The following is a 26,159-nucleotide window of genomic DNA, read 5'->3' as shown; positions in this document are numbered from 1 at the left end:
AACTCCTGTACTGCATTAGATACAACATTTGACTGTTAATAGGGTATAATTATTAGCAGCATCTATTTTAATTTGAAAATTAATTAAAATAAAAGTGCATCTAATTAAAATTACAAATAGACCAAATTACCCCCCCCAAAAAATAATGAAATTAATCTCAAAATTTTATAAAAAATAAAACAAGTTAAGTTCAACTGTGCTTTTTATCTGCAGCTGACCAAGACAGCTGTTTCATTTACAGGTAGAGGGAGAGAAAAAAAAGTTCACGCAAATGAAAAATAATGAGGGTCAAATAAATATGCAATAATTGAAAAAAAAGGAAAATGATTATATACTGATGATTACGACGATTAAAATGTCTCTCACTCCTGTGATGCCAGGGATGTTGATAAGACAAAATACTTGATCTTATCCATTGAGGGATGGGTTAGACATCAGGAGAGGCTAACGTTTAGAGGCAACTGTGTGTGTAAGTAACTGTGTGTGTGTGTGTGTGTGTGTGTGTGTGTGTGTGTGTGTGTGTGTGTTTTATTTGTCAGGAGCTGAAATGGTTTTGGTGGCGCTTATGGCAGAAAGGGGATGCAGAAATGTTGAATGGAAATTGGAAATCCAACAGAAATCGGAACAAGACGAAAACTGCCATAGACAACGCCTTAAGCATCTCTGCCCAAAAGGGAAAAAAATGAAAGAGAGAAGAGGAAGGGGAGAACCGGAGGGGGAAAAAGACTCGGAGAGACAAAGAATGAAAAATGAAAGAAAACGACAGAGCCGATCTCACCATCAAACAAACACTCGAGCTGGACTTCCTTTTCTGACAGACAGCAATGGAAAGGAGGAGGAAAAAAAAGGGTCATCGGGAAACAAGGAACTTTATAAAAAGAGTTAAAAAGTGAAGCTGCCAGATTGATCCCAGAAAGAGAGAAAAATAAATTGGCTGCACAAGCTTGTACAGGAAGAAAGATGAGACAAGGGGACAGAAAAAGAATCAGCTGCAAAAACATTACAGGGAGTTAACTTTTAAAGGAGAACCAAAGGATTTAAATTATTGGTCGTGCAGTTTATCCATATAATGTTTGGGTTTTTTTTAAAGGGGGTCAGCTATTGTTTAATTTACTGTATGTAATTGGAATTTTATTTTGGCCCTTGTTGATCATGGCGCTTCACTGCATGCATTGACGCTGACTGTCGATCAAAACAAAGTAAGCACCAAGACATGGTGGCTCGTACCGCTGTGAATAAAATGAATAAATACATTTAAAAAACAAAACAGCATTTTAAAAGTCTATTGGTCTTTAAAATGTCCCTTACTTTCATTTTAATCTCACATTAGTAGTATCTGTGCCCCAACTTTAACTGCCACCTCATACACATAAATAAGCGGCTACTTTCGTTTTTTATTCAAGATTAATCAATTTCCCTAAACCTGAGAAATCTTTAATCACATTTTAAGCAACTAGAAAATCTAACAAACGGAGCACCAGAGCACAAAGGTAATCCAACATAAAGAACATACTGCTGTCCATATGCTCATAATATCAAAGACACATGTTATTAGAGAGTAGTTAGGGTGACAGACCAAAAGGGAGACAACAGGAGAGAGGAAGAGGAAGTAAGACAGAAGCAGTAAAGTAAAAAAAAAAACCAAACCTCATGGGTTAGAGAACTTACCTTCACACCATCCGACTTTTTGTTTAGTAAGGTTTTGCAAGCTGAAAGACAGAAAGACAAAATGGTTAAGACACATTGTGAGGGGTAATCGTCCTACAGGCACCACAGTGAGATCACTCAGTCGGCAGGACAAACTTAAGTAGAGCGTCCAATAAAAGTTTATCAGGCCTTGTAAAGCATCCACCTGATTTCACAACATGTATTTAATAGAGTGCAACTGTTGTACAAGCAAAAATCTCACCAAAAAGTGTGGCGTATAATGAGGGCAATTAATGAAATGTAATATTTATGACTATGTGTATGTTTTGCAAATTGAAAATAAAAAGTGAACTTAGAAAATTGAATAATCAGCTAAAAAAAGGGAAAACTTTCAATTAAAAGAATTAAAATAACTGCTTTGAAGCATGTCTGTGCACTGAGGGCCTTTTTTTTGTATAAATACAAACTGACTTTGTTACAGAGCCAAATCACACCTTCAATTCACTTTAGGGACATAGTTTATGTTTGTATGAAGGCCAATTTCTGCTAAGAGAAGAAAAAAAAAGATTAGAAAAAATTGTACATGATAATAAAAATGGTAAGTATTTGAATAAGTGTTGAACTTAGAAAAATATGAGCTACAGTAGTAAGTCAAAATTTATGAGTGAATAACATTTATTAGAAATAATGTTAAAAAAATGTTCAAAAGTATCAGTAAAAACTTTAGTAGGTAAAATAATACAATTGTGACTATCTTATAATTATGACTTAATATTTCATAATATTGATTCTTGAACACAAGTATTTATTAATATATTTGTCATGCATAAATTAATCTATTTTTCTCTTTTATTGGCAGAAATTAGATTCACAGCTTGACAACGGTGACCTTTGGTGAAATTAAAAAAACAAAACAGTAAGAGACATTTTGGAGATTGAGAGGCACTCATGCTGTAGTTCTGTTTTCAGATACTTATAAATATTATATCTGTCTATTGCAATTTTAAATTAAATCACTGGTTTTTGGCTTTCAAATGTTTCTTTTAATTTGGTCAAATTTCCCTTCCCATGTACTTTATTTCTTTTGAAAATTTGAATGGTTGTAGAGATAAAAAAAAAACTGCAAGCAACTTAAACAATAAACTTTAAATATAGGAGAAACAAATAAACAAAAAAGTAGTCAGCCCCAATCATTGACATAAATTTCAGCACAGCATAATAAGCACTTCTGCTAATAACTGATAACTTGATCGTGGTTAGGTGTTTTATCTGCAGACAATCCACCTCTGCAGAGGTGAGCAAATATGAATGGATGAATTAACTAATGAATTAATCAAATGAGTTACTTTCTGAGTCCATGAGGCGCTTCTATCCAGAACAACCATTCATTTGCATGAGTGCCACAAACAAAAATGCATTTTATTTCAGTGTCATACAGCTAACACTGTCAACTGAGCCACTAGTGCTTTGTAAAAAGTGACATGTTAAAATAAGACTAAAATTCAAACCTTTGACATATACTCCACCAACTGCAATCTAACCAGTTCATGTTAAACGAAACTGTCTGTTAGCCTACATTAACCACATTGACATAATACCATGTGCATGCACCTGAAAAACTGAACAGTTATGACCAGATTTACATAGAAATGACACCAGCACACGACTGAATAAAATGTCCACATGCATGCACATACAAACACACATAGCTGAAAAATAAACACAAATACATTGTAACAGTGTAAACACTCAAATTTGTGTTAGTCATGTTCAGTGATCCTCCCTTACCTTCCATTTATAAAGTAGGAAGGAGGGCAATGAAGAAGGCGAGAAAACAGTAACGTATTTAATATCTGCATCTTAACATCTGAACTGAAAACAGAACTGAAGATGACAACTGCAGGAACAAACACCCGTCAGACTTTCAGTGTGTGTCAAAAGGCATTCTGTAAGTCATTTCACAGAGGTGGTGGGTTCATGCGATGACAGTGGCTCATAAACATGCAGCATCCACTTCAAAGTCTTTATCTTAAAAGGTGCCGAGGAGTGCATTCTCAACAGTTATCAAACTGAGCAGAAACCTTTATGTTCAAGACATCTCTGCAAAGTCATAACCAAATTTTCCAATTTTACACTGTATGCAACACAGGAGGTGAGGAAATTCAACAACTGAAATCAAACATCAAGATAAATCCACATTAACAACTTATTGGCGTCGCATCTGCTTTATCAAACCAGAAATCCTGCATGAACGGCCTTTAAGCAAGCAGCTGACCCTGTCATGTGACTGACTTTTTTCTGTGAATGGTTCAGTATGCTTCATACAAACTAGTCTGCACGACGAGTCGACCGAGCACATCTGAACACAAGAGCGTTTAAGGTTGTTCTGAATTTCAGAGGTGATGCTAAAAATCTGCCGTCACACAAAGCAAAGACGTGATAAACCGTGCAAATGGGGATAAGGAGGCACAATTTCAGACGGCAGGAAGTAGCCGCGTTTGTTTGATGTTGGTTTCAAAAATGGCAATAAGCAATAAAATCTTTGGGGAAACTTTAAGTGTGGAACATTTATCTTAAGTCCTTAAAACAGCCTAATACATGGAGCAGCAGCAACATTTACGGCCTGTGTCAACATTGCGTTCTTTTTTTAGAACACCAGCATCTTTGTCATTCCCAATAAGGAGAGCGCTTACTTTATGAGTGCTTTGGCTTTTTTTGTGCAGCTGCTCCAAACAGTTTTCAGGAAGACACTGGTGATGTCACTGCTGCCTCTTCAGCTAAGCTACTGTCACAATGAAGACAGGAAAGCTAATTTTTTTGGAAACAAGTAATGCTCGTGAGTGTTGTGCTTTTATAACTGTATAGATTCTAAGCTTGTTGCTAACTGTTTATTCAACCTTTGGCTAATAAGGTGTTAAATTATCTAGCTGTGGTGTCAAGATTTTGTTGCCAGAGAAACAAAACCAATGCATAGCACATCAGTTTTTATGAAGTGCTGGGGCGAAGCGCTCTGCCATCGCTTTTCTGCTGAGCAAACAGGCGATGTGGATATGGAATTACGGATTTCTGTTACTGAAACTTCTTATTTTATCTCTGTCTGTTATAAAGGAACTGAAGTCCTTTAGTTCAGCCAAAGACGTGGTACAGTAATAATTTCTCAGGACTATGACTTCTGATATTTTTTTTTATAATTTATCTCCATGATTGAAAACTTCTCAGTTAATTAGCTTGTTGCTGTTCAGTGGTATATAGTTTTTGGTATTCCATCTTTTATTTGTGCATTTACAAAGTATCTCACCACTTGTTCTTCTGTTTTTACTATATATAGTGTTTGCAAAGTACACCACATTATAGGGGCCCATTTTAGGAAAAAGCCCTACACTATATCTGCAGGATGCTTCTCTATACATGCATTTTTCCTGTTCATGGACCAAATATGGCAAATATGACTGGCCTGAAATCACATGACCAAATACATTAAAGTGGGAAAACCCCATTGGCTGATATGTTTGTCTATATTTAGTATATGATTGGCTGTCATTTATATGTTTTTTTCAGCTTTTTAGTTTTTATGATCTTATTTAAAAATAATGTGCATAAGCTGAAAATACATTTTTCATACCAAAATTGTTGCCAGAGTTTTGACCTCTTCAGATTAAGGTTTTTGGAAAATGACAAAAAATACCTAACAAAGCCCTTCCTAAATTCGAAGTCGGAAAGGTCTGAGGGGTGGTGGCTTAAGACACTGTTTGATGATCCTACAAACACTCTGTTTGAAGCATACTGACGCCTTTAGGTTCTTTGTGGTCACACAAACACAACAGAGCAGGCGGAAGAGAGGAGACAAAGAAAAAGAGATAACAAAGGACACTGTGCATTCTGTTGATACAGCTTCCCATGCAGGTTGGCATACTGTTCTGTACTGTATGCTCATACACATGCTTGGCTGGCTGTTAGTGCCAGAGCCATGCGGAGGGAAGGTTGCAGCGAGCACAGGCAGGCATCGACTGGGCATTAGCCGAGGACTGTGGATACAAACCAATTCGAAGGAGGTAAAACTGGGAGCGTTACGTGAGGTTGAAGGCTGGCGTGTCTATTTATATTTGTGATATAAAAGGTTAAAATGTTTACACCGTAGAGAGAAGGATATGCAGCCTGCACAAGTTGTGGTAATGCTGAGATGTGTAAACAGAGCTTTGCTAGGTGGCAGCTGCGTTCGTTGGAGGGATGTCAGAGGGTCATGCTGGGTGTCAGTTAAATGGCCGTTGTGTTCGACACAGGAAATTAAATAGCCGGTCCTGGAGAGGAGCTCTGTTTATGAGAGCATCAAGACACGCGGCGATACTGAAAGGTCAAGAGCCGAGCTTTGTTTGTGGTATCCATTTACATGTTTGTGCGTGTGTTTAGGATGCCCCAGTGCAACGACGACCATACAAAAGTGGTTCATCAGTGTGCAGGCAGCAGGCAGCAGGTGGAGGGGTTCAAGCAGCCCAGGCCACATGCCAACAGCCTGAGTACAAAGTTGGCAGTGCCCGACTCCAGCACCCCCTCAAGCAGACGTACCTTCCTGTGCCATTGCGGCCGTGCTGGTGGTAGCGGCAGGGCTGGTATGCTGCCGTCCCACTATTGGACAGAAAGGGATTCAATGTGGACGCAAAGGTGGGACGAGAGCCTCGCTAAAACCTGACAGCCTTTTTATTTTCTGGATTTCTTAAAGTTTTCATAGTATTACACAAAACATGGGCTTCAACAAGGTGGATGAAGTGGGCTTACTGTAGTCAAGCTTTTTTGTGATACCTAACTCCTTTTTATTAAAATGAAGTGAAGCAGAAGATGGGAAATCTTCTCAGCACCAAAGTACCTGCGCCCCAAACTTATCAGTCTTATTTCCGTGGACATTCATTTGATAAACGTGCCTGCAGTTACGTATAAAGCAATTCAGAGGTCTGGCTCGTCTTGCTTTCTTCAGTCCAGATCAATCTTGACCGGTAGAGAGTAGCTGGCTGTAATCCAAGGAAGCTGCTTTACTTACATGAACGCATATAAACACAAGGCCAATAGCATTAATGCATTAGCTTGCTGGACAATTGTCTGGCCCACAGAATTGGGTGTTCAATCAAAAGTGAACTGTGTTTTGGTGATCAAACTGCTTACGAGGAGGAAATCCGAGCCAAAGCCCTGAAGTGAAAAATCAAAACTGCAGACGGAGCTGACAAGCAAATGTGAACAAGAAGTAAAATTTGCAGTTATAAGGAAAACAGATTCAGACCCAAAAAAAAAAGTACAAGAGAGGAAGAACAGAGATTTCTATCATTTGGCCGCTATGAGATATCAAATGAGGAACAAATGATTACCAATAAAGCCTATAAAACTTCAAACTAAAATGTCATTATTATCAAATATAACAGCAAAAGAGACGTTTGTCACAAGACTGTCTCTCTAAATCCTGGTGCTTACTTTAACGGCTTCATTCAAATATGTGTATTATGAGCAGCACCGGGCCCCGTTTTGTAGTTTGTGGGCCAAATCAGACTCCCTTGATGTGTGATTAGTATCCCTGCCAAAGCTCACCTGAAAAGTTCCTGGACACCAGCATCGTTGTGAGAATCGCTCCCTGGAGAGACACAAAAATCAACACGATAAGAATCTGTGTTACACGGACGTGTGCTCGTGTGTGTGCGCATGTGAATATCCACACTCACTTTGAGTTTCCTCCTGGCGTTGAACTTGCGCAGACACTCCACAGTCTCTTGGCGATGCATCATGGAGGCCACAGTGGAACGTTGCTGTATGTAGAGGGGAGGAAACAACATTATAGTGAAATCTAACTTCCTGTTTCTCCAGCCAAATACACATTTTTTCTATATTAGGACATTAAATGACCAACTACTTTGTATTTTTTTTTTGACCAAGAGTGGGAGTTAGCTTTACCGTTAGAAATGAGCAACCACAGCTGGTACCACTGCTTTGGATATCTGCAGTTTCACAGTTACATGACTCAATTTGAGCACATCTCCAGCTTTGGAAAGGCATGACATTTTCCCAGTTACATCAACAGTACAAAATATTAACAACTGTTTTAAAAAACAGTTGGATCTTTGATAATAAAAGTGGTACAAGCCTGTGAACATAAAAAAGTAAGGTGACAAGTAACGTTGATTGGTCAATTATGGTTATTTTCTGAATGGCAGGCCACTGCTATGAATATCAGATTATTACTTTGGATGCAGTTCTGATCAAATCAATACCTTGTGCTAAATTATTGATTTCTTTAGGAAGTAGCCCCGTAATAAGTGGGATTATTTGCAGATTCCAGCATCACCCCATCTGGATTCTTTAAACAATAATGACCCACTCACTGTGCATTACTCCTTACTTAATGGACACCTGTCAGCGAAGCAGAACCACGTATTTCTATGGTCATGGTATTAACATATACACCTATCAAAACGTTGTCTAAAGTGCTTGAGTGCATAATGTAGGTCTCTGTAGGTGTAGAGCACTCCATGATTTTAACACTAAACTAATAGATGTGATTGTGTTATTGTTTTGAAAAGCATAGCCAAAACCTGAACACTTAACATATTTTACAGTGTAACTCTGGCAGTTTGCATGTGTGTGTGTGAGAGAGAGAGGTGACTGCTTGATAAGGCAGAGGGTGAAAAACTGTAACGCAATTTGTTGAAAGATGACCCCAACATCTACGCCAGTGTTTGACGTGCTGGTTAAGAATTCTTTTGAAGACGAGGAATGTGACTTACGCAGACCCAGGGATGCTTGAGGGCCTGGTCGGCAGTGATCCTTTTGGCAGGGTTAATCGTTAACATCTGATTGATCAGATTCTTGGCCTCGGGGGTCACTGTGTCCCACTCTGGAGAGGGAAACTGAAAGAGGGAGATAAAAGAGCAAGAGGTGTTAAAAATGTATATCACTGTTCTTGCGCTTTCATTTAACATTTTATCACGGAACAACTGGCTTCACACACATGCATTATGAACACATATATACTCATAAATTCATATGTTTGTGTCAAAGAAATGAAGAAATTGTTCTTGTTTCAGTCACTTGACAATATTTTGTTTTTGGCACTAATTAGTTACCCAGATTGAGATTCAGCTTATGATTCAAAAACATTGTCATCTTAGCATAATTAACCCTCAAGAGCCCAGCAACTGCAAAATGTGCCGATACACCAGGTAGTTAGGCAGAAATCAGAGAATCATGAGTGGTATGTTACCACCACAGCAGGAGACTGGATGTTATGTTGGTACTGATGACCAAAAACAGCTCTGACAGTTACTGATATGCCAGTTAAAAGAAATAAAATATTAAATGCACTTCTGTTCATATTGTCATTTATATTTTGATTATTAGCAAGATGATATCTAGTGTAATACCCTGCTACTCTTGACTCTGAAATAATTACAGACACAGCAGGCTAGAGTTGCAGCCTGTGAGTAATCTGTGTCTCTCTGCATATGCATTTCAAGAAGGATCGTGATGATAGCAGGAGACATAAGAATGTCTATTCTGCTGAATCTACTTAGATTGTGTAATTTGCGACTGTCAGTTTCGCAGAGAAAATTCTCAACTTCAGATGATCAAGTGTAAACTTCATGCAAACAGGATTTACAAATACGAGGAAGGTTGTAGCGATGAAAACCAAAGTGCATTTAATATAGATTTGTAGCTTCTATAACCAGATCATTTGAAGCAAAAATAGAAAGATCATCTTTTTATTCATGAATACAATATCTGATCATTATAATATATACAAATAGCAGACCAGGAGTTTTGGTTTGGGTCCATTAAAAGTTGAATTTGAACTTCACCATTAATAGACTTCAATTATTACAGGCTGCAACTTATCTCTTTTTACAAGGCATTCATGGGTGCACTGGACTGAAATTACGTCAGTATTAACCCAATCTCCACCGGCTCTGCTCTGAAATGCTGGACCTTGTGCTTTGTTGGCCACTTTGATTTGTCTGTTTTATCACTTTATCTACCTTTTCACTTTTCCTGAACATGTTTAATGCTTCCTTATGTGATAATACGTCCACTTAAAATCACTTATCACAAACATAAGATGATTCATCATATTTATCTAGGCATTAAAGACATGCACAATCAGACCGCAAACTTAATAAAAACTGCAGCGTGCATTTCTGCAATGGATATTTTCTTATTAAATTTGGGTCAGACACTTTTGCAGATTATTAATAGATTGTATATAGATAAAGCATGTTATCCGGACAATGTATGTACTCTGAGAAAAACGTTTGATAAGTACAATAGTGACACACAATTAAGGTCTGTAATTAACTTGTCTTTTGTTTTTGATCACGTTAATCTCTGTTCAACATTCCTGTCTTTAAGAGGTTGTACCGGGCTGAGTTTTAAAGCTAGAGTGATGATACTGGTATCATATGAAACTAGAACACAGTAGGAATCTATTGGTGTCATGCCCTGCTATCTTCTCAGTAAGAAGGTAGAATAACTGTCCAAAGTTAGGCTAAACTTTGGCAATGGAAAAACGGCATAGCTATTTCACAGGAATCACACCTCCGACCTCAAGATATCTAAATGAAAATGGGATCTATGGGTACCCATGAGTCTCTTTATTCTCATCCCATGCAGTTTTCTGCTGTCATGTGATTCCTAATCAAGACAATCTAGTAAGAACTGCTTCAGTTTGTTAGCATGGATTTCACAATTGTTTTGTAACTGAAAACATGCGATCAAAAAATGCGATTAATCACTATTAACTACAGAAATTCTGTGATTAAAACCGATTAGAAAAATGAATTGTCTGAAAGTCCCCCTCAAAAAAATGTTCTACTTTCTTTTGTTTTGGGAAATGCATAATGTGTTGATTAGTGGAAATATTTGTCTTAATGGGTCATTTCAGTAGTATGAAAGAAAATCACTCATTGTTTTATTAAAGTAAAATGGAGTGATTTTCAGACTGCCGTGGCTCACAGTCAATGCATGCCCTTCAGGAGCAAGTCCTTCAGTTGTAACAGGTGGGAGTGTTAAAAGTCAGCATAAGTTCTCGCACTCCAGTCACCCACACCTGCCGCCCTCAGCTCTCCATATTAGCAGCATTAATCGCCAGCAAACATGTTTACTACTAAAAATCAAAGCAAGTTGTCCAGAGACATTTACTTAAAGCATTAGAGTGCCAGTTGTCAATTACTGACAAAAAGGAAGAAAAATGCAATTTAAGGCATCTACATGACAGTGATACTCAAGTGCACATTATTACAAGTGCTTGTCAGTCTCTTCATTTCAATGCTCATATTATGCACATTCATTAGATGTGGTTGCTTCCAATTATGGAAATTAATACGGGTAATAAATTCCTATCTCCCAGAGGACTATGACAAGATCTGATAAATAAGCCTATTGCTCTTTCATAGTGTATCACTCCTTTCTACAGCTAGATCAAAATCATGCAATAACAAGACACAAGCAATTAAAAACTAAAATTAAATTTCTAAATGACTTGCATGACAGAATGTGGAGTGTGTTATTTGACGAGACTTGAACTGAAGGTGTCCTGCAGGGCTCATCTCGAGGCTCTGTGCTTGTTTAACCAGTCGCATAAATGATGATTAAGATTATGTATTAGAATTCAAGTTTTATGAAAACAGATGGAGTTTTCTTTCTAACAGACTCTACGAAACGCATCACTCATCTTCATGGATCCATTTGTAAAATACATTTAATAAGCAAACCTGTGATGAGCGAGCAAAAATGAGCTCCGTGAAAGAGGAATTATCAAAACGCACTTATAATTATTTTTTACTAATAAGATGTGTAAACTCTTAAGCAGTGGGCTTTACCCCAGTGCCAGAGTGCACCAAGCCTTTATTTCTAATTCGCCTTGTTGAACAATTGAAGTAAAAACTGTCTCCATATTAACCTGTTGTCTTGATAAATTCAATATAATGTACATTTCCACGACACGACTGACTCATTCTGTCATGGTCATGTCATACTTAGTATTTCTTAAATGGAGTCTGGAGAATTTGGGCTTACACAAGTAACCCTTAAAAGGTTTTCAAATTTCTTTGAACCTCTGCATATGCAGATTACACACACAGATGTAGAGGAAGGTAACTACAAGAACATAATAAAAAATACTCACATCATATGCGCCAGCCTTGATTTGTTGGTACAGTTTGTGTTGGTCCTCGTCCCAGAAGGGAGGGTAGCCCACCAACAAGATGTACAGGATCACACCTGACAAACACATAAAATCTACATGAATACACTGTTAATACAACCTACACAGAAAAACATGTGAAATCTAGTTTCAGAGGCATGCATTTCCTAATAAACATTGAGATTATGAATGCAGCAGCATACAAACAGACAAAAACTAGACTGACCACATGCCCAAATGTCCACTGGTTTGCCGTACGGGTCCTTTCTCAACACCTCTGGGGACAGATACCCTGGAGTTCCTGCGAAACCTGCAAAAAAACATATAAACTTGTTTTATGAAATTGCAACACATTAATGAAATACAGTATTATGTGTGATTAATGTATGATTTAAGAAACACTATGAGTTCACAAGAGTTTCTGATCTCCCTATCAAGTGCTACAAAATGCTAAATATTTGTGTGTGTGTTTTCTAGACAAATGAGCGCAGTGAAATTATCTCAACATATCTTTATCTTCCTCTTCTTTTAATGTCTTAACTGAATTAAACAATTGAGTCCCCCATTTATGCTGTGTTGAATGCAAAACTAAGATTCACATGAGACCGTAAAATAACTAAACTATGAACACACACATGCACCGATTCTACAAGACTGTTAACACACACAAAATTGTTTTGGACAGTTCTTTAACAAAGATTTTTCCCTCAGGACAAATTATTAATTATTTAGTACCTTCTCTAATATGTACACTCTTTAATTCTGTTATAAAAGGAAAAAAATAGAGCAAATGATTATCATAATGTATATAAACACAAACTCTGGCTCACCACTAATATAAAACTTTATTTTATCAAGCAGAGATGAAGGTTTCTCTTCTGAAGCAAACATTGCTGCTGAAAGGCAACAGTGTGGAATAAATGAAGATAATAAGATTAAAAATTAAAGCTGTTGTCAAACATTGTTTCTTACCGAACCATGCCTGTTGGTCCCCCTGCACCTCGATGGCGAGACCGAAATCTGCAAGCTTCACCGCTGCTCCCTTCATCTTACTGGCCAGGAGCAGATTCTCTGGCTGCAACACACAGAGAGAAATACTTGTTTAGGATGAAATATTTTCACTTAGGCTACAACTAGTGACTGTTTTCAACTTGTTAATTAATTTATCTGTAAAACATACAGCAAAAAAAAAAAAATAATAATAATAATAATAATCATAATATAATAATAACATAACATAACATAATCACAATCAATCAAGTTTCATATTTTTTCTCACCCCCCAAGGGTCTTCAATTTTTTAGTGAAATTAAGAAAAGTCAGTTATCAAGAACAGAAAATAAATTTAACCTTGAACAAACTATGTTTTTCATAGTACAAAATACATCCTAGCATAGTTATGAGCAATAAGAGGGAAAAATACATTTAATTAAGGGCAAAAGAGATAAGCATGTACCCTCCTTCAGGAAATGTCCTATGTGTCTGCATGACTGGATGAGCTGCAGGAGCTCGATGACATCTACAGTAGTAATGAGGCATGATTTGGTCAAGCAGGCCACAAAGGCTTCCCCCAAAGGAAAGACCTTTTCAGTCAGCAGTCACAGAATCTAACACAGAATTTCTGACACTGTCCTTCTGATCACACAATCATGCAAAAAGCCAGGACCTGGCAGAGATAAGAACACATTAACTTTGATTTGGTCGTCTTAACTGCTTCCTGGCTTTCCTCATTTGTGTCTCATTACATCATAGTTCCCGTCACTTAAGGAAGAGATGAAAGGAAGAAGAAAGTGAGCAAAAGCTTCAGCTCAAGTGTAATTTGACACAAGGTCAAACAGTGATTAAAGCAGCACAGCTGTTTTAGATTTTTCTTTATAATACAGAGTTGACTTGCTTATTTCTTTATAAGGTGACTTAGTGGTTGGCCTTTGGTTTAACTCAAACAGCCATTTAAGCTCTTTCTCTGATGAATTTGCAGGTTTTAACTGACATGGTTGTAATGTTTATCTTCAACCGTATGCACCGCCCCCTCACAAACTTCAAATCACTCAAAGTGATGTCTGTCAGTAAACCCCTAGCTGGGAGAAGCTGGCAGGAGTACCGACACAGAACCTAACTAATGTACTGCTATACAGGGGTCAGCAACGAAACACATTTGAGCCACCTAAACAAAACTCCCCATTGAAAAGAAAACTTTTCAAAACTCCTAAATTTGCACTTTATTTAGAATATTTTCACCACATTATATTGCAGTCTGTCAGAGCTTTCCATCAGATAACTCAAGGAAAAACAGTTATTTAACTTTGCCAAAAATGGGAGTTGCTGGTCTACCGCTGCCTCAATCAGTTAGTAAGCTTGCATTATTGTGTGACTTTAGCAGTTAAAATTGTTAACTCGGATTCACCGTATTCAGTGAACTTAAATTACTGTTTTTGTTAATAGTCTGGTGGCTTTGACAAAAGCATAGATGGGCTTCCCTGTGGGAATGCGCCGTCTGCAGCAAGGTAAAGTGCTGAAAATATTCTCAATAGAGAGACACTGAAACTGTAGGAGATTTTTTTTTAGGAGGCTAAAATATGTTGTAGTCAACTGCAGTTCCTTGCTCAGCTTCGGTGTTGGTACACCTGTCCGTTTCTCTAAACTGGGCTTGCTGACTGACATCTACTGAATGTAAAACAATGACTATGGGTAAGTATCTATCACAGCCCCACATCAAAAGATCTGAACCATCCTTTTAATAAACAAGATAACGGCCATACGGTTGTTTGCCTCTGCGCACCAGTCAAGTTGCACTTACAGTTTACATCCATGCTTGTAAAAACACAGTTTCTTCGCACACATAAGATCTATACAATCAGCACAGTTTCAAGGTGGACACCCAAGGTTCTTGAGTTATGGCCAAAAACATGTATGAGGTCACCTTGACCTTGATCTTTGACCTTCAACCACCAGATTCTAACCAGTTCATTCTTGAGTCCATTTGTGCCAAATTTGAAAAAATTCCCTCAAGGTTTTCTTGAGATATCTTGTTTACAAGAATGAGACAAATGCAAGATCACTATGACCTTTGACCACCAAAATCTATCAGTTTGTCCTTGAGTCTCCTCAAACGTTTTTGCCAAATTTGAAGAAATTCCCTCAAGATGCTTTTGAGACATCACATTCACAAGAACAAGACTGATGAGGTCACAGTGACCTTGACCTTTGACCTATGGCCACCAAAACCTAATCAGCTCATCGTTGACTCCATGTGAATATTTGTGCAAAATTTTAAAGAATTTTACTTGAGGTGTTGTTGAGATTCACAAGAATGTGCCAGATGGATGGACAGACAGACGGACATCCCAAAAGCATAATGCCTTTGGCCACGGCCATCACCGGCACGGAGACGTAAAAAGGATGACAAATGCTGTATGAGGAATACTGCGCAGAGACACTTCTGTGGGCTACACAAAATGCTTTTTTGAATTTCCCCTGCCATGATTTTGGGCATTAAGAGTCTGATGATGATCTGGCTCGCACAATGATCAGATCTCAGCCGGGTGTAAATGCAATCTGAACATCGAGACCTTGTTCTTGGGAAATGATATGAAACTGAACAAGCTGAACGAGCTTAAAGGTCATCTCACTCCTCTTGCTATCTCAACCTGCCTTTCAAAAGCAACAGACGACCCTTTCCCTGACAAAGAAAAAATTTGGAAAAAGGAGAGTCCGTGCAGGGGCATCGAGGGATGACATGTAAGACGAGGGTCATGTGACTGTCTGTGGTGCCTGAGCTAATGCTAACAAACTGCTCTGCTGGTTATGTTTACCCTCTTACAGTATAAGTGATGTTAGCGGAAAAATAGCGTATGGATGTCTGTGGCTGCCGCCTCTTGTGGAGGTCTCTAGAGTATCTTGCATTGCTTTCCTAGACCTCAGACCTTTTGTCTACCAGCTCTTCCTACCTAATTTGCACACAGAGTAACTCTCCAGGTATCCAGGTGAACATACCAGGTGTAAATGGGGTCAAAATAGAAAACAGGTGTTTATGGGCAAACAAACAGTACGAATCCCAACTGGCAGACCTGATGTGTGTGTGATGTGTGTTCCTTAAGGGCAAAAGTCTTTGCACTGGTTTTAAACATCCTCATCACCTCAAATGCTGACAGACAGACTGATGTCTGACACTGTCTTTGGGCTCATAGTCTGCTTCTTCTCATCTGTCACTCTCTCCATCTAGTTTCCTACTTATCCATTCATCCATCCCTCCCACCCTCTATCGGGCAGAGCTGAAACAATAGGAAAGAGAGAGAACGGGGGGAGCCGCACAGGGACAGAGAGCCGGAGTGAAAGCAACAGAAGAAAAGAGAGCGAGAGACAGATAGAGACAGATAGATGGGAGGTGGCATAATGAGTCCCTACGCTGGCGCTGCAGCAGCCGGGTGACCTCACCCTACAGTTACCATGGCAACTCAGCCTGCCACCAGCCAACAGCACTCAACTCTTTCTCTCTAATTCTTGTTTTCCCTTCAGCGAGTAGCCCTCCCGAGATGACACGGAGGCAAAAATATGACGTGTGAGGTCACACCTCTCCATGGCACACTTTGCTGGCGTTATTAGTAATTTTATGGCTCAAATACAGATGTCACTCCTGGCAGCTGCATCCCCAGGAAGTTCTTGTAAAGAAGAAAAAAATATCAGATGTTGCTTCATTTTTAGCTGTCAGATGATTGGAATATTTGCTTAAGGACCAAGAATCTTCCTCCTGAAAGTAGTGGCAATTGATGTTTTTTTTTTTTTTTTGGCCACTTAGCAAAACAATAAATTGACAATAAATTTCGATGATATTTCCATGCCTTTGAGGAAAACTTTCACAACCACACAAAATCCAAAATTCACTCTCCCTTTTTCTTGGGTTTGCTTAATGCTTGACTATGTTCACCAGCACGTCTCTAACTTTGTCCGTTTGTTATTTGGAACGGGCGGGTACTGTACAGTGGGTTTATTAGTGCTTTTTCCACTAAAAATAGCTGCTGGGAACCAAGTTGATGAGATGGAAACAAGAAAACAAAGTTTACCAACCAAAAAAATAATAAGTTATTATAGGTTTAAATAGGAAAAAAACACCTGATTTCACTGTCTCAGAGTTTGGATATAAATTTGTATCAGCTCTTCATTGAAGCTATTATGGAAATAATGCACTTATTCCTTACTAATACTCATACTTTGGGTAAAAACATTTGACAAACACATGTAATGTAATGTATTACAATATTTAAAGTTGAGTTCAATACTCAAATCCCATACATGTTTTTATGCCACTTTAGTCTTGTGGACACATACATTCAGCCTGACATATTTGGTATTTTCCAAAACTGTGGGATCTCTAACACAATTTAAAATGCATTTTGGTTCGGTCTGGATGATATTCGACCACACAGAATGATGCAGCACAGGTGCATTTTGAATACATGAAAAGAGAGTTGTACATTAACTATTAATGTGCCGGTAATTCATTTCTATCCTCATCATCTCTCATCATTATCGTCTTTCTATAACTCTTCCCACTCCGAGTTCATTTGATACCGAGATCCATATGCAAGTCGAAAAATCTATAAAATGCAACCCGAGTCCATTTATGCCACTCAACAAAACCCAGACTCTTTCTTTTCCAATTAGGTTTGTCTGCTTACCCTAGAGTAATGGTTTCATTTTGCTCAGCCACATTAAAGTAACAGACCCGATTGCCAGGCAAACTATCAAAGTTTAGGACTCTGAACTGGCAATAAAAGAAATGTGGTGCAATTATCCAGGTGTTCAAATCTAAGCTCACTTCGCCATCTTCATTCGCCGTAAATATTAAAAGGAAATCACACAGCTGAGAAGGTCAGAGTGCTGTTGGTTTCTGTTAGGGGTGAACAGTCTGGCTGCGAGGGAAATCGTCACTGGCCGTCATCTCATCCACCAACCCGCTATTAATAGCAGCTGGTCTGCTTTCGTCACTCCTCAGCAGTGCAGGAGGGGGGAAGAGTAGACGGAGGAAAAAGAGAAAGGGGTTAGAGGGAAACGGGGAGGGGGTACAGACATAGAGGAAGATCGGAATAGAGAAAGCAGGTGAAGAGAGAGAGGGATGACGCTTATCTGTTAAGGTGTTCTTTACGTCACAGTGTGACGCCTACTGCTGTGAACCTCCACAAACGTCTTTCATCTTCATTCACAACACATAGTGCTGTTTAGAAGAGATTTTTGAACAACAACTAGACGCTATCCACAACTGGTAAATGATAACTCACCTTGAGGTCCCTGTGCACAATGTCATGCTGGTGGATGTGACTGACGCTCTCCAGGATCTGATTGATGCAGTGGCTGCAGGAGACAAGAGACGAATGAGAAACAGAAGAGAGACACATCTGTCAGTCCACAACAGCTGAGAGACAACAGAGTGCAGACTGAGGTAGAGAAAGAAAAAATGTCAACTGAGGATTTTTAAATATTCGAACCCAACACAATGTCCAAATCTTGTCATTTGTGTACATTTTAACGGGGATTTTTTTAAGTGAATTCATATAACATTAACGGTAAAATAAAAGACTCTGAATTCCAACAAAAATAAACAAATATGGGCAACTGTTCCCAGAAATGTCAAAAGCACTGAGTGGAATTATAAGCTGGAGAGAGAGATACACTAAAGACGTGCTGAAACAGGCCAAGAAAAGAAGGAAAAGACGGATAAACGACAAGGACGGATGACAAATCAACAATTGTGGGGGCTGTGTTTGACCATTTCTGTCTTTTTCTGAGACAGACAACCAAACACTCACACACACACCTCACGCCCTGACTGACCAGCAGTGCACGGATAAGAAAGCAAGCAGGTTTTGAAATTCTCTCTCTAGCTCTCTTTTTCATTTGTTTTTTTACTCAACTGTTTCTGTCACTTTTCATGTGAACCTCTGAGTGCAACACGATGAATATCTTTAGAATAGACAATCTAAAATTGTGCGCCTTATTTAACCATTTGAAACCTGAGCAAATTGGAATAAGAAGAAGCTAATGAGCAACAAAAGAAAAAATGACCCGAAAATTATAAAGAAATAAGCAAAAAGTACAAGAAAATTACTTGAAAATTAGAAGAAAAAAAAGGCAAACGAGGCAAACAAGACAGACAAGAAAAATTACAATAATTCTGTAACAAAAGTTTAAATAAGCAATTATGATTTAAAAAAAGAATTCCCTAGTTTTCCTATTTTCCCAGGTCAAAAAAAGTTTTAAATTTTATTTAATAAATTCTTGCAATTTGAGTTGCTCACTGAATTTTGTCCTATGTTTTTTTTCTTTTTTTAAAGAAATCACACTAATTTGCTCAGGGTTCACAGGTTTAAACTCTTTCAAAAGGCATCTGAAAGCGTGATATCACTCCAGGTTTCAAAGCCTTAAATGATATTTCATCTACCTTTATCCCATACTCTTTATCCTTTTAAGATCCCAGAGAAGAAAGTTTGAATATTTTGATATAGCATAGGTTAGGATATTGGGATGTAAGAAACATATCACAAGGATTTTTTACTCAAGAATATTATTCTTTAATATTTTATTACATGCATCTTTAAGGCACATTTAATTACAGTCACCTACCTGATGAAATTTTAAGAAATGGAACAGTTAAGGTATTGTGCATGCTGTAATCTGGTTATACATGCTGTGTGTGCTGATGTGTGTGTCTGAGAAAAATACCAAATTTTCAACATGGTAGCTGCAGCTTGCAACATTAGATAATTTCCTGTCACTTATTATGACACTAATCAAAGCAGCTGGTGCATTTAAGAGTCATGCATCAGCGTGTGAGAGCCCTGTAAGAATTGCAAATGCACCTGCATTTTACAAGCGACAATCATTTGTGAAACGTCACACTGACACATTGTAATCTGCCTGGAGTTGGACGGGAGGATAAGTGGTGTATGTGGGAGAAAAGTTTGGTGCATTTTTATGTGAATATGAACGTGTGGGTGGGCAGTGTGTGTGTGTGTGTTGTTGAGGCGGCATCTTATGTAAGCTTGTCCTAAGCTTACGTGTCAGCAGTTTTGCTGGTCTGATGCGCAGTTAAAATTACTATTATTTATTTTATAGTACGTTGAGCTTGACATTCGTAAAGTTGAAACCAGGGTCAGGGGCAGGCGGGTGCACACAGACAGATTTTGGGAGAGTAGTGCTCTCTCTCTGTGAGACAGAATCAAAAGAAAAGGCCTTGACTTTGTGTCCAAATTAGGCTACATCTGGATTCCACATTTTTTTCTCCTGTCTGTTGCTGCAGCTATAAACTGATGCCCATCAGATTGCCTTCTGCTGTCCTTTCTCACTTACGCATCACACATCCCCTCACATTTTCTCTCTTGCCCTGTCTCCAGTTCTCTTAACCCCATATCTCTCCCGTCTCGCCTTCTTCTTTGCTCATTTTTTCTGTCTCAAATGGATTATTTGGTTTAGGATCATCTGTCCATCCTCTAGACAACTCAAAAGTGAATGCCTGATAGCCCGGACTAGTTTTAGTCTTTTTCTTTACTGTACTGTTGCTTTGTTTCCACTAACTACAGCCAAGCTAATATCTGCTCAGCTGTTATTTGTATGTATGTGGCTTTAACTACCAGCACAAGCTGAGGCACTTAAACTGGCTGTCCATACATTTGATGGACATAACACATGAGATCATCATGGCATTGTCAATAACAAGTTTTGTTTTTGGTAGATTCTTAAATGAAGTTCAGAAAAAACACTCTCGCAAGATGACATTATTATGTGTCAAAGGCTGGCAGGAGTTTTGGCATTTGTTAATAAGAAACCTTCTGAGTCTGACTTGAATTTGTTTTTTTTATGCAGATGTGCCGAGAGGCTTGGCCAAAGTTGTCTAAAATAAATTTGTACGTGGCCACTGGAAAAGCTTTGTTCTGTTATCTTCTTGCCTTTATTTCTTTCTGACTTGAGACAGCTCAAATGCCGCCACACTTTCGATTTGAAACTGGAGGGTGCATCTATTTCACTATCGCGTGTTGCGGAGCCTTTTCCTTCGTCTTATTTACGTTGGCGAGTTGTGTCTAGTCTCTGACATGACGTAGGACGTTTAACACGTAGTGACGTGGCACGTCGAGCAAGCGAAGGTATGACTAGTTTACATCCTCTGCTGTTTAAAAGAGTATCATGGTTCACTTTTCATTTCACTGATTTCAATCTCATATTTTTTATTGATTTTTAACTGCTTTGCGATGCATCGTTACATCCCTATTTATTAATGTGTTGAGAGTTGTATGTCTTCTCCTTAATGTTTTTGTTTGATCATTGATTATTTAATGTAATTTGCACTGAAGTTTGAGTCAGTACATCAACTAACTTACACATGACTGACCAAAGCCTGCTCCACCATTAACCTGCACACTTCATGCAGGTAATGTGCTGCGCTGCAAAAAACAACTGCAACTTCTAACAACAGGCCCAAAATAATGCTTCAAAACTCAGGACAGCATTATTTATTCATGGAATTAAATTTAAAAGGCCTGAGTCACACGGTCGAAAACAAAGCGAATACTGTGTACTGAAAACAAACTGAGAGAACTGCTAGAAACCACAAGCACTGCTTCTGCTACCAAAGCACGAAGTACATGAACACAGATTCTAATGGAAAAACATTTTGTGCTTTCACAACCAAACTTCGCTACTTGCAGCCTGAACTTTTGCTTTGGCGGCCACAAAAAACTTAACATGCAGTAAATTTGACCAGTGACACATATACATTACATGTTTACACATTAGCATGGTGATATACTGTACCTGGCATCTGCCTCGCTGTAATACTCTCTAGCAACGATGTCCTCAAACAGCTCTCCCCCAGTGACGCTGCAGACAGACAAAATTCACACTTTCAATATTTCTCTATGTTTTTTTTCAGGTATTGATTCATGTTGATATAAGTTCATTCACTTCTGTGGTAATGTGTAACGTGCTTAAACTGGTGCTTTAAGAGGCCACTTAATAGGTTGCTGATAATACAAGCCTCTACAAGACTTGCATGGCTGTTTTTTTGTCCCTCAGATACAGAACTGATCAGCTGTTTCACCAAATGTAAACTAGAGCTTGAATGGAAACTTTTAGCAAAACTTATTCAGTGCTATGTGTTTATCCTAAACAGTTATTGCTACCTTTTGCCCGTCACAATCGAACACTGTTAAATAACATTTCAATAGGCGAAACACATGCTGGATACAATTCGAAGACAAACTCCCACAAACTAACTTGCAAAAGAAATAAAGTTATTGGTACGATCCCGCGACTTCTGTAGTTATCAAAACAACAACAGGAGTTTGTCTGCAAATTGTCTCCTACTCATCCCTCTCAGTTTGGAAACAGACGTGTGAAAGATTCTTTTGTTCTGAAACACGTGTAACAAAGATGAATGTGTGGCAAGAAGGCTGTAACTGTGAGAAACATTTAAAGTAATTGAAAATTTGAACCTGAAAGTAGACAGCTGTTTTGTAAATATACACTGAGTTGGGGAATATAAAACTTGATATTTAACACATTAGTTGTTTTCACAGAAAATCAAAACAAATATAGTACTGGTTAAACTAAATGTTATACAGAAATAGAGCACTACTAAAAGAGAGGATGTGAAAAGACTCTTTTTTTTTTGCTTTTATTTTTCTTTGATGCAATTCAATGAAGGATGAAAAGAAAAGCTTGCCCATCTTAACAGTTGCCATCATCTTTATCTGTCGGGTAAATTTGGTGGGCAGGGAGATAAATTTACATTATATATGTGATAAACATTCTGAAAAATTACTGAAAAGAAGTTTTATTAACATACTGTCATTATTAAACATCTTTATGTGAATACTATTAAGATAGGGCTTGATTTAAGATTATACAGACCTTTCCATCTTGGCAAGTCAGTGGAAAAGCTGATAAACTGTACAGCTGTGAACAGTGACAGTCATGGAAAATAAAAGTGTCAAATCGCATACCTCCAGGGTGAAGCAATTCATCCTAGAGGTATACTGCCGCTTGAACCTGAGCCGTGTGTGTGTGTGTGTGTGTGTGTGTGTGTGTGTGTGTGTGTGTGTGTGTGTGTGTGTGTGTTTGTTTTAATGTGATTTACTTACAGGTCAAAGACAAGGTAATGGAATCCTTCCTCCGAGATGCTGTCATGGAGGCGGACTAGTAAGGGAGAGAGAAAGACTACAATTAGAAATCAGTTTATTAGCCAACATGACAACGATATGGAAACTGGCCATAAAAGGGGGGCAAGGGGGGTTAAAATTATCATGCATTATAGTGTCGGGCAGTAATGTTTTTCCAGTAATGGGTAGTGAAAGGGATTACAATTTGCTAGTCAGTAATTACATGACAGTTCCTTATCCCAGTAACACTTGATAGCTTGACATTGGGGATCAGCTTATTCGCTGTTACTGAAGTTAGATGGCAGGTTATTGATCAGCTTGATCTCTCTGCGTCTGTGAAAAGACCAACAAGTGCTAGTCTTCATTCAGGAGTCACCTAGTTTTGTTTAGAGTTGATTCATCAATTTTTATTTATTTATTTACCCACCTCCACCCCTGGCAGCAGCCCAATGCACATTACAATAGGCTTTCATGAATCTACTGAAGAAAAAAATGAAAAGGATATTCAAAAAAGTGAGAGAAAAAAATAAGAAAAGAAAAACATCTACATTAATAAAATGTTTATTGATTTTTAATGCCTGAATCTGTATTTCAGATACAGCTGTGGAAATTGACAATTTTGTTGTTGTAATCTATGAGCAACGTAGTGATCCTTTTAAGAAAAAGCAAAGCCAAAGCGAAAAAGCAGAACATGAAAGAAGGTCCGAAGACGTGGAACTTCAGCTTCTCAAATAACAAACTGAATTCAGCTAGCTCAGTGAAAAAAAGGCAGATTAGCAAACTTTCTGTTGCTGCTGTTACACAGATTAAATCCAGCTGCTGTGAATCCCGGCGCTGTGGTTTGCGCCGGTTAGGCCTACCCTTATCCAGCGTACGGATAAAACACTTTTCTTGTCTTCTGCGATGTGTTTATCACATGTTGACAACTGATATATATTGTGGAGAACTTTTATACTTTTTTTATATTTGATTGCTAAAGAATATTTTAGAAAAAAACTGTGCAAAGAAGGTACTGGATTATTTAAGCATCAAAGACATCAAATCCAGTTACTTGATACCTGGAGCAAGCAAAACATGAGCAACCACGATCAGAGAGTTTTTTCACAAGACGGGAGAGGCACAATAAAAGGTGCCGTTTACCTTGATGACAAGCTGGAGTTTTGATCTAATTGTGCTTTTGTGTTAGTCTAATCTCATTTATGTAAGACTGTAAATGGTACAGCATTATGTGTTTGATCTTTTTAATTAAATTTAATGAAGGAGGAGCAGCACAACTTTGCGCTATGAGATTTATCATTTAATAATTGACTTTGTGTTTTCTTAAATAAACTAATTTATTCAAAATATACTGCAAAAACAGCCAGGGTCAATTGTTTTTAATGTTACTTTTATTGAGGAAAAAAACTGCGTTTGGTTAGCTTTTAATGATCTTGTTTGATGTGGCAGTCGATCAATACATCATTGACCAGGGGGATTTAAGAGCCACACTTAACACAAATCAGCACAATGTTATTGTGCTAAATTCATCCACAACCATAACAAACACATACGGTAAAGGAATATACGATGCTGAGAGGATACCAGCTTTGCAGGTTTTCCCTGCGTATCTGAAATTATCCACTCCAGGGCTGGACACTAAGTTTCTAAAGCCTGAGTGCCACCTGGCTTGTTGGCAACCAGGAATCGGTTTTTAGATGACAAAGTTGACAGAATAGTTGCCATATTTTAATCAGTTATAATTAATGTGATACTGGTAATTTCTTTTTAGGTTCTCTCTCTGTCAAAGAAGCACAAAAGCAGGCAGGCAGCATCGCGCTACACAGAGGGGAGAACATTTCTTCTTTTTCTGCACAAAGGAGGAGTTGTTGCCAACAAAGACACTTTAAGCAGCAGCTCTCAAGTCCAATAGTTTTACAATACGATGACCGGCTAACTGGATGTTCTCAGATAGATTTAAAAACCCTTTTGTGTCAAGGTGGGTGAAAGTGCTTGAGTACTTTAAATTAGGCCTGCAAATATTGGATATTACTCTCTTCTTGCTTCAGATGGCTTACATTTAGAGAAAGGAAAACTTGACAAGCTCTCCCCTTGAGAACAGGATAAGAAAAGAGCAGCTGAGGGAGGTAAAGAAAGGAAGAATAGGACGACGACGAAGCAGAAATCAGGTGGGACAAAAAAGAAAGGGAGAATAAATGAAACCATACCTATTATGCTGTTATCATACCCTGCATGTGTGTGTGTGTGTGTGTGTGTGTGTGTGTGTGAATGTGAGTACAGCTTGCATTGGGCAGCACACTACTGTACGATAAGATACTCAGCTGTTCTGCCACAGAGATACTTTGCCATGTACTTCCTTTCTCCAGGGGCTACTGCGTATTGTCTCAATTTTACACACACACACATTTTAGTAGTAAAAGATGTCTTAGACTCAAGTGTAAGATACACCTGGTAAATCTAATTATAATGCAAGAGACTCAAACTTAGCCCAGTGCAGTGGGAATTAGGCTTTTGTCGATGTTAAACACTGCAGTCTGCATCATGCACTTGTATTATTACAACCATGTAAAATTTCAACTTGCGTGCTGACAAGAAATGGTCGCACACCATTTTGGTGGCAATCTAGAGCTCAGATGATAGTACTTTTTATGAAGCCCTAAACCTCCAAGACCTGACATACTGACAAACATATTAGCAAAGTTTGTGGCAAAATTTAGGGTTATCATTCAGTGTTTATCTACATACTGAGTTTTATTAAGGTCAGCACTAAAGGAAAAAAAATTAAAACTGTTGTAGTGACTGAATTCTTACTTCTTAACATCTTATTCCCGATGTGCTGAATTAACACAGCCGTTTCACTAATCCACTCGGCTTTCAAAAATGACTCACCTATGTTTGGATGTTTCAGCAGACGACAGATTCTTGCCTCACGCTCCAATTTCTGGTGATCTGAGCAAAGAGAAGAGAGAGAGGAAACAGTTAGTACACAATGCCAGTATCAGGAAAAGGAGCAAGACACTCTGTTTTTGTCTAAACTGTGAGCAGAGGTGACCAAAATATCAGAGAAAAAAATTGTTGGAATCCCACAGAGAGAGTGGACACAGAGGAACACGACCCCAAAATTTAAGTATTAACATAATTAATTAAATCTGTCTGCAGTTCATGATGTTCAATAACACTTTTGCAGCATAGCATTC

At 38.3% G+C, this 26,159-nt stretch overlaps 1 protein-coding gene across 21 annotated transcripts in view; it reads right to left on the bottom strand.

Moving 5' to 3' along the window:
• The window catches only part of camk2g2 (calcium/calmodulin-dependent protein kinase (CaM kinase) II gamma 2), a 77,723-nt gene that overhangs the window by 18,628 nt on the left and 32,936 nt on the right, over positions 1 to 26,159 (bottom strand). For 9 of the 21 annotated variants that reach the window (XM_042502213.2, XM_042502215.2, XM_042502216.2 and 6 more), the window contains exons 3-14: positions 25,852 to 25,911; positions 22,948 to 23,002; positions 21,620 to 21,685; positions 18,094 to 18,166; positions 12,791 to 12,893; positions 12,045 to 12,128; positions 11,801 to 11,895; positions 8,409 to 8,531; positions 7,350 to 7,433; positions 7,219 to 7,261; positions 6,211 to 6,270; positions 1,669 to 1,709 (exon numbers count right to left, since the gene is read on the bottom strand). In XM_042502213.2, the coding sequence (XP_042358147.1) occupies positions 1,669 to 1,709; positions 6,211 to 6,270; positions 7,219 to 7,261; positions 7,350 to 7,433; positions 8,409 to 8,531; positions 11,801 to 11,895; positions 12,045 to 12,128; positions 12,791 to 12,893; positions 18,094 to 18,166; positions 21,620 to 21,685; positions 22,948 to 23,002; positions 25,852 to 25,911 (887 nt within the window). Of the gene's footprint in view, positions 1 to 778; positions 812 to 1,668; positions 1,710 to 6,210; positions 6,271 to 7,218; positions 7,262 to 7,349; positions 7,434 to 8,408; positions 8,532 to 11,800; positions 11,896 to 12,044; positions 12,129 to 12,790; positions 12,894 to 18,093; positions 18,167 to 21,619; positions 21,686 to 22,947; positions 23,003 to 25,851; positions 25,912 to 26,159 lie in introns of all 21 variants that reach the window. The other 12 variants (XM_042502217.2, XM_042502218.2, XM_088086346.1 and 9 more) reach the window with 3 other exon arrangements.

The sequence above is a fragment of the Plectropomus leopardus genome, chromosome 13 (genome assembly GCF_026936395.1).
Source record: "Plectropomus leopardus strain MGB_pleo_1.0 chromosome 13, ASM2693639v1, whole genome shotgun sequence".
Taxonomy (NCBI): domain Eukaryota; kingdom Metazoa; phylum Chordata; class Actinopteri; order Perciformes; family Serranidae; genus Plectropomus; species Plectropomus leopardus.
Note: the sequence above shows the minus strand (reverse complement) of the source record. Positions and strands in the feature narration are given on the sequence as shown.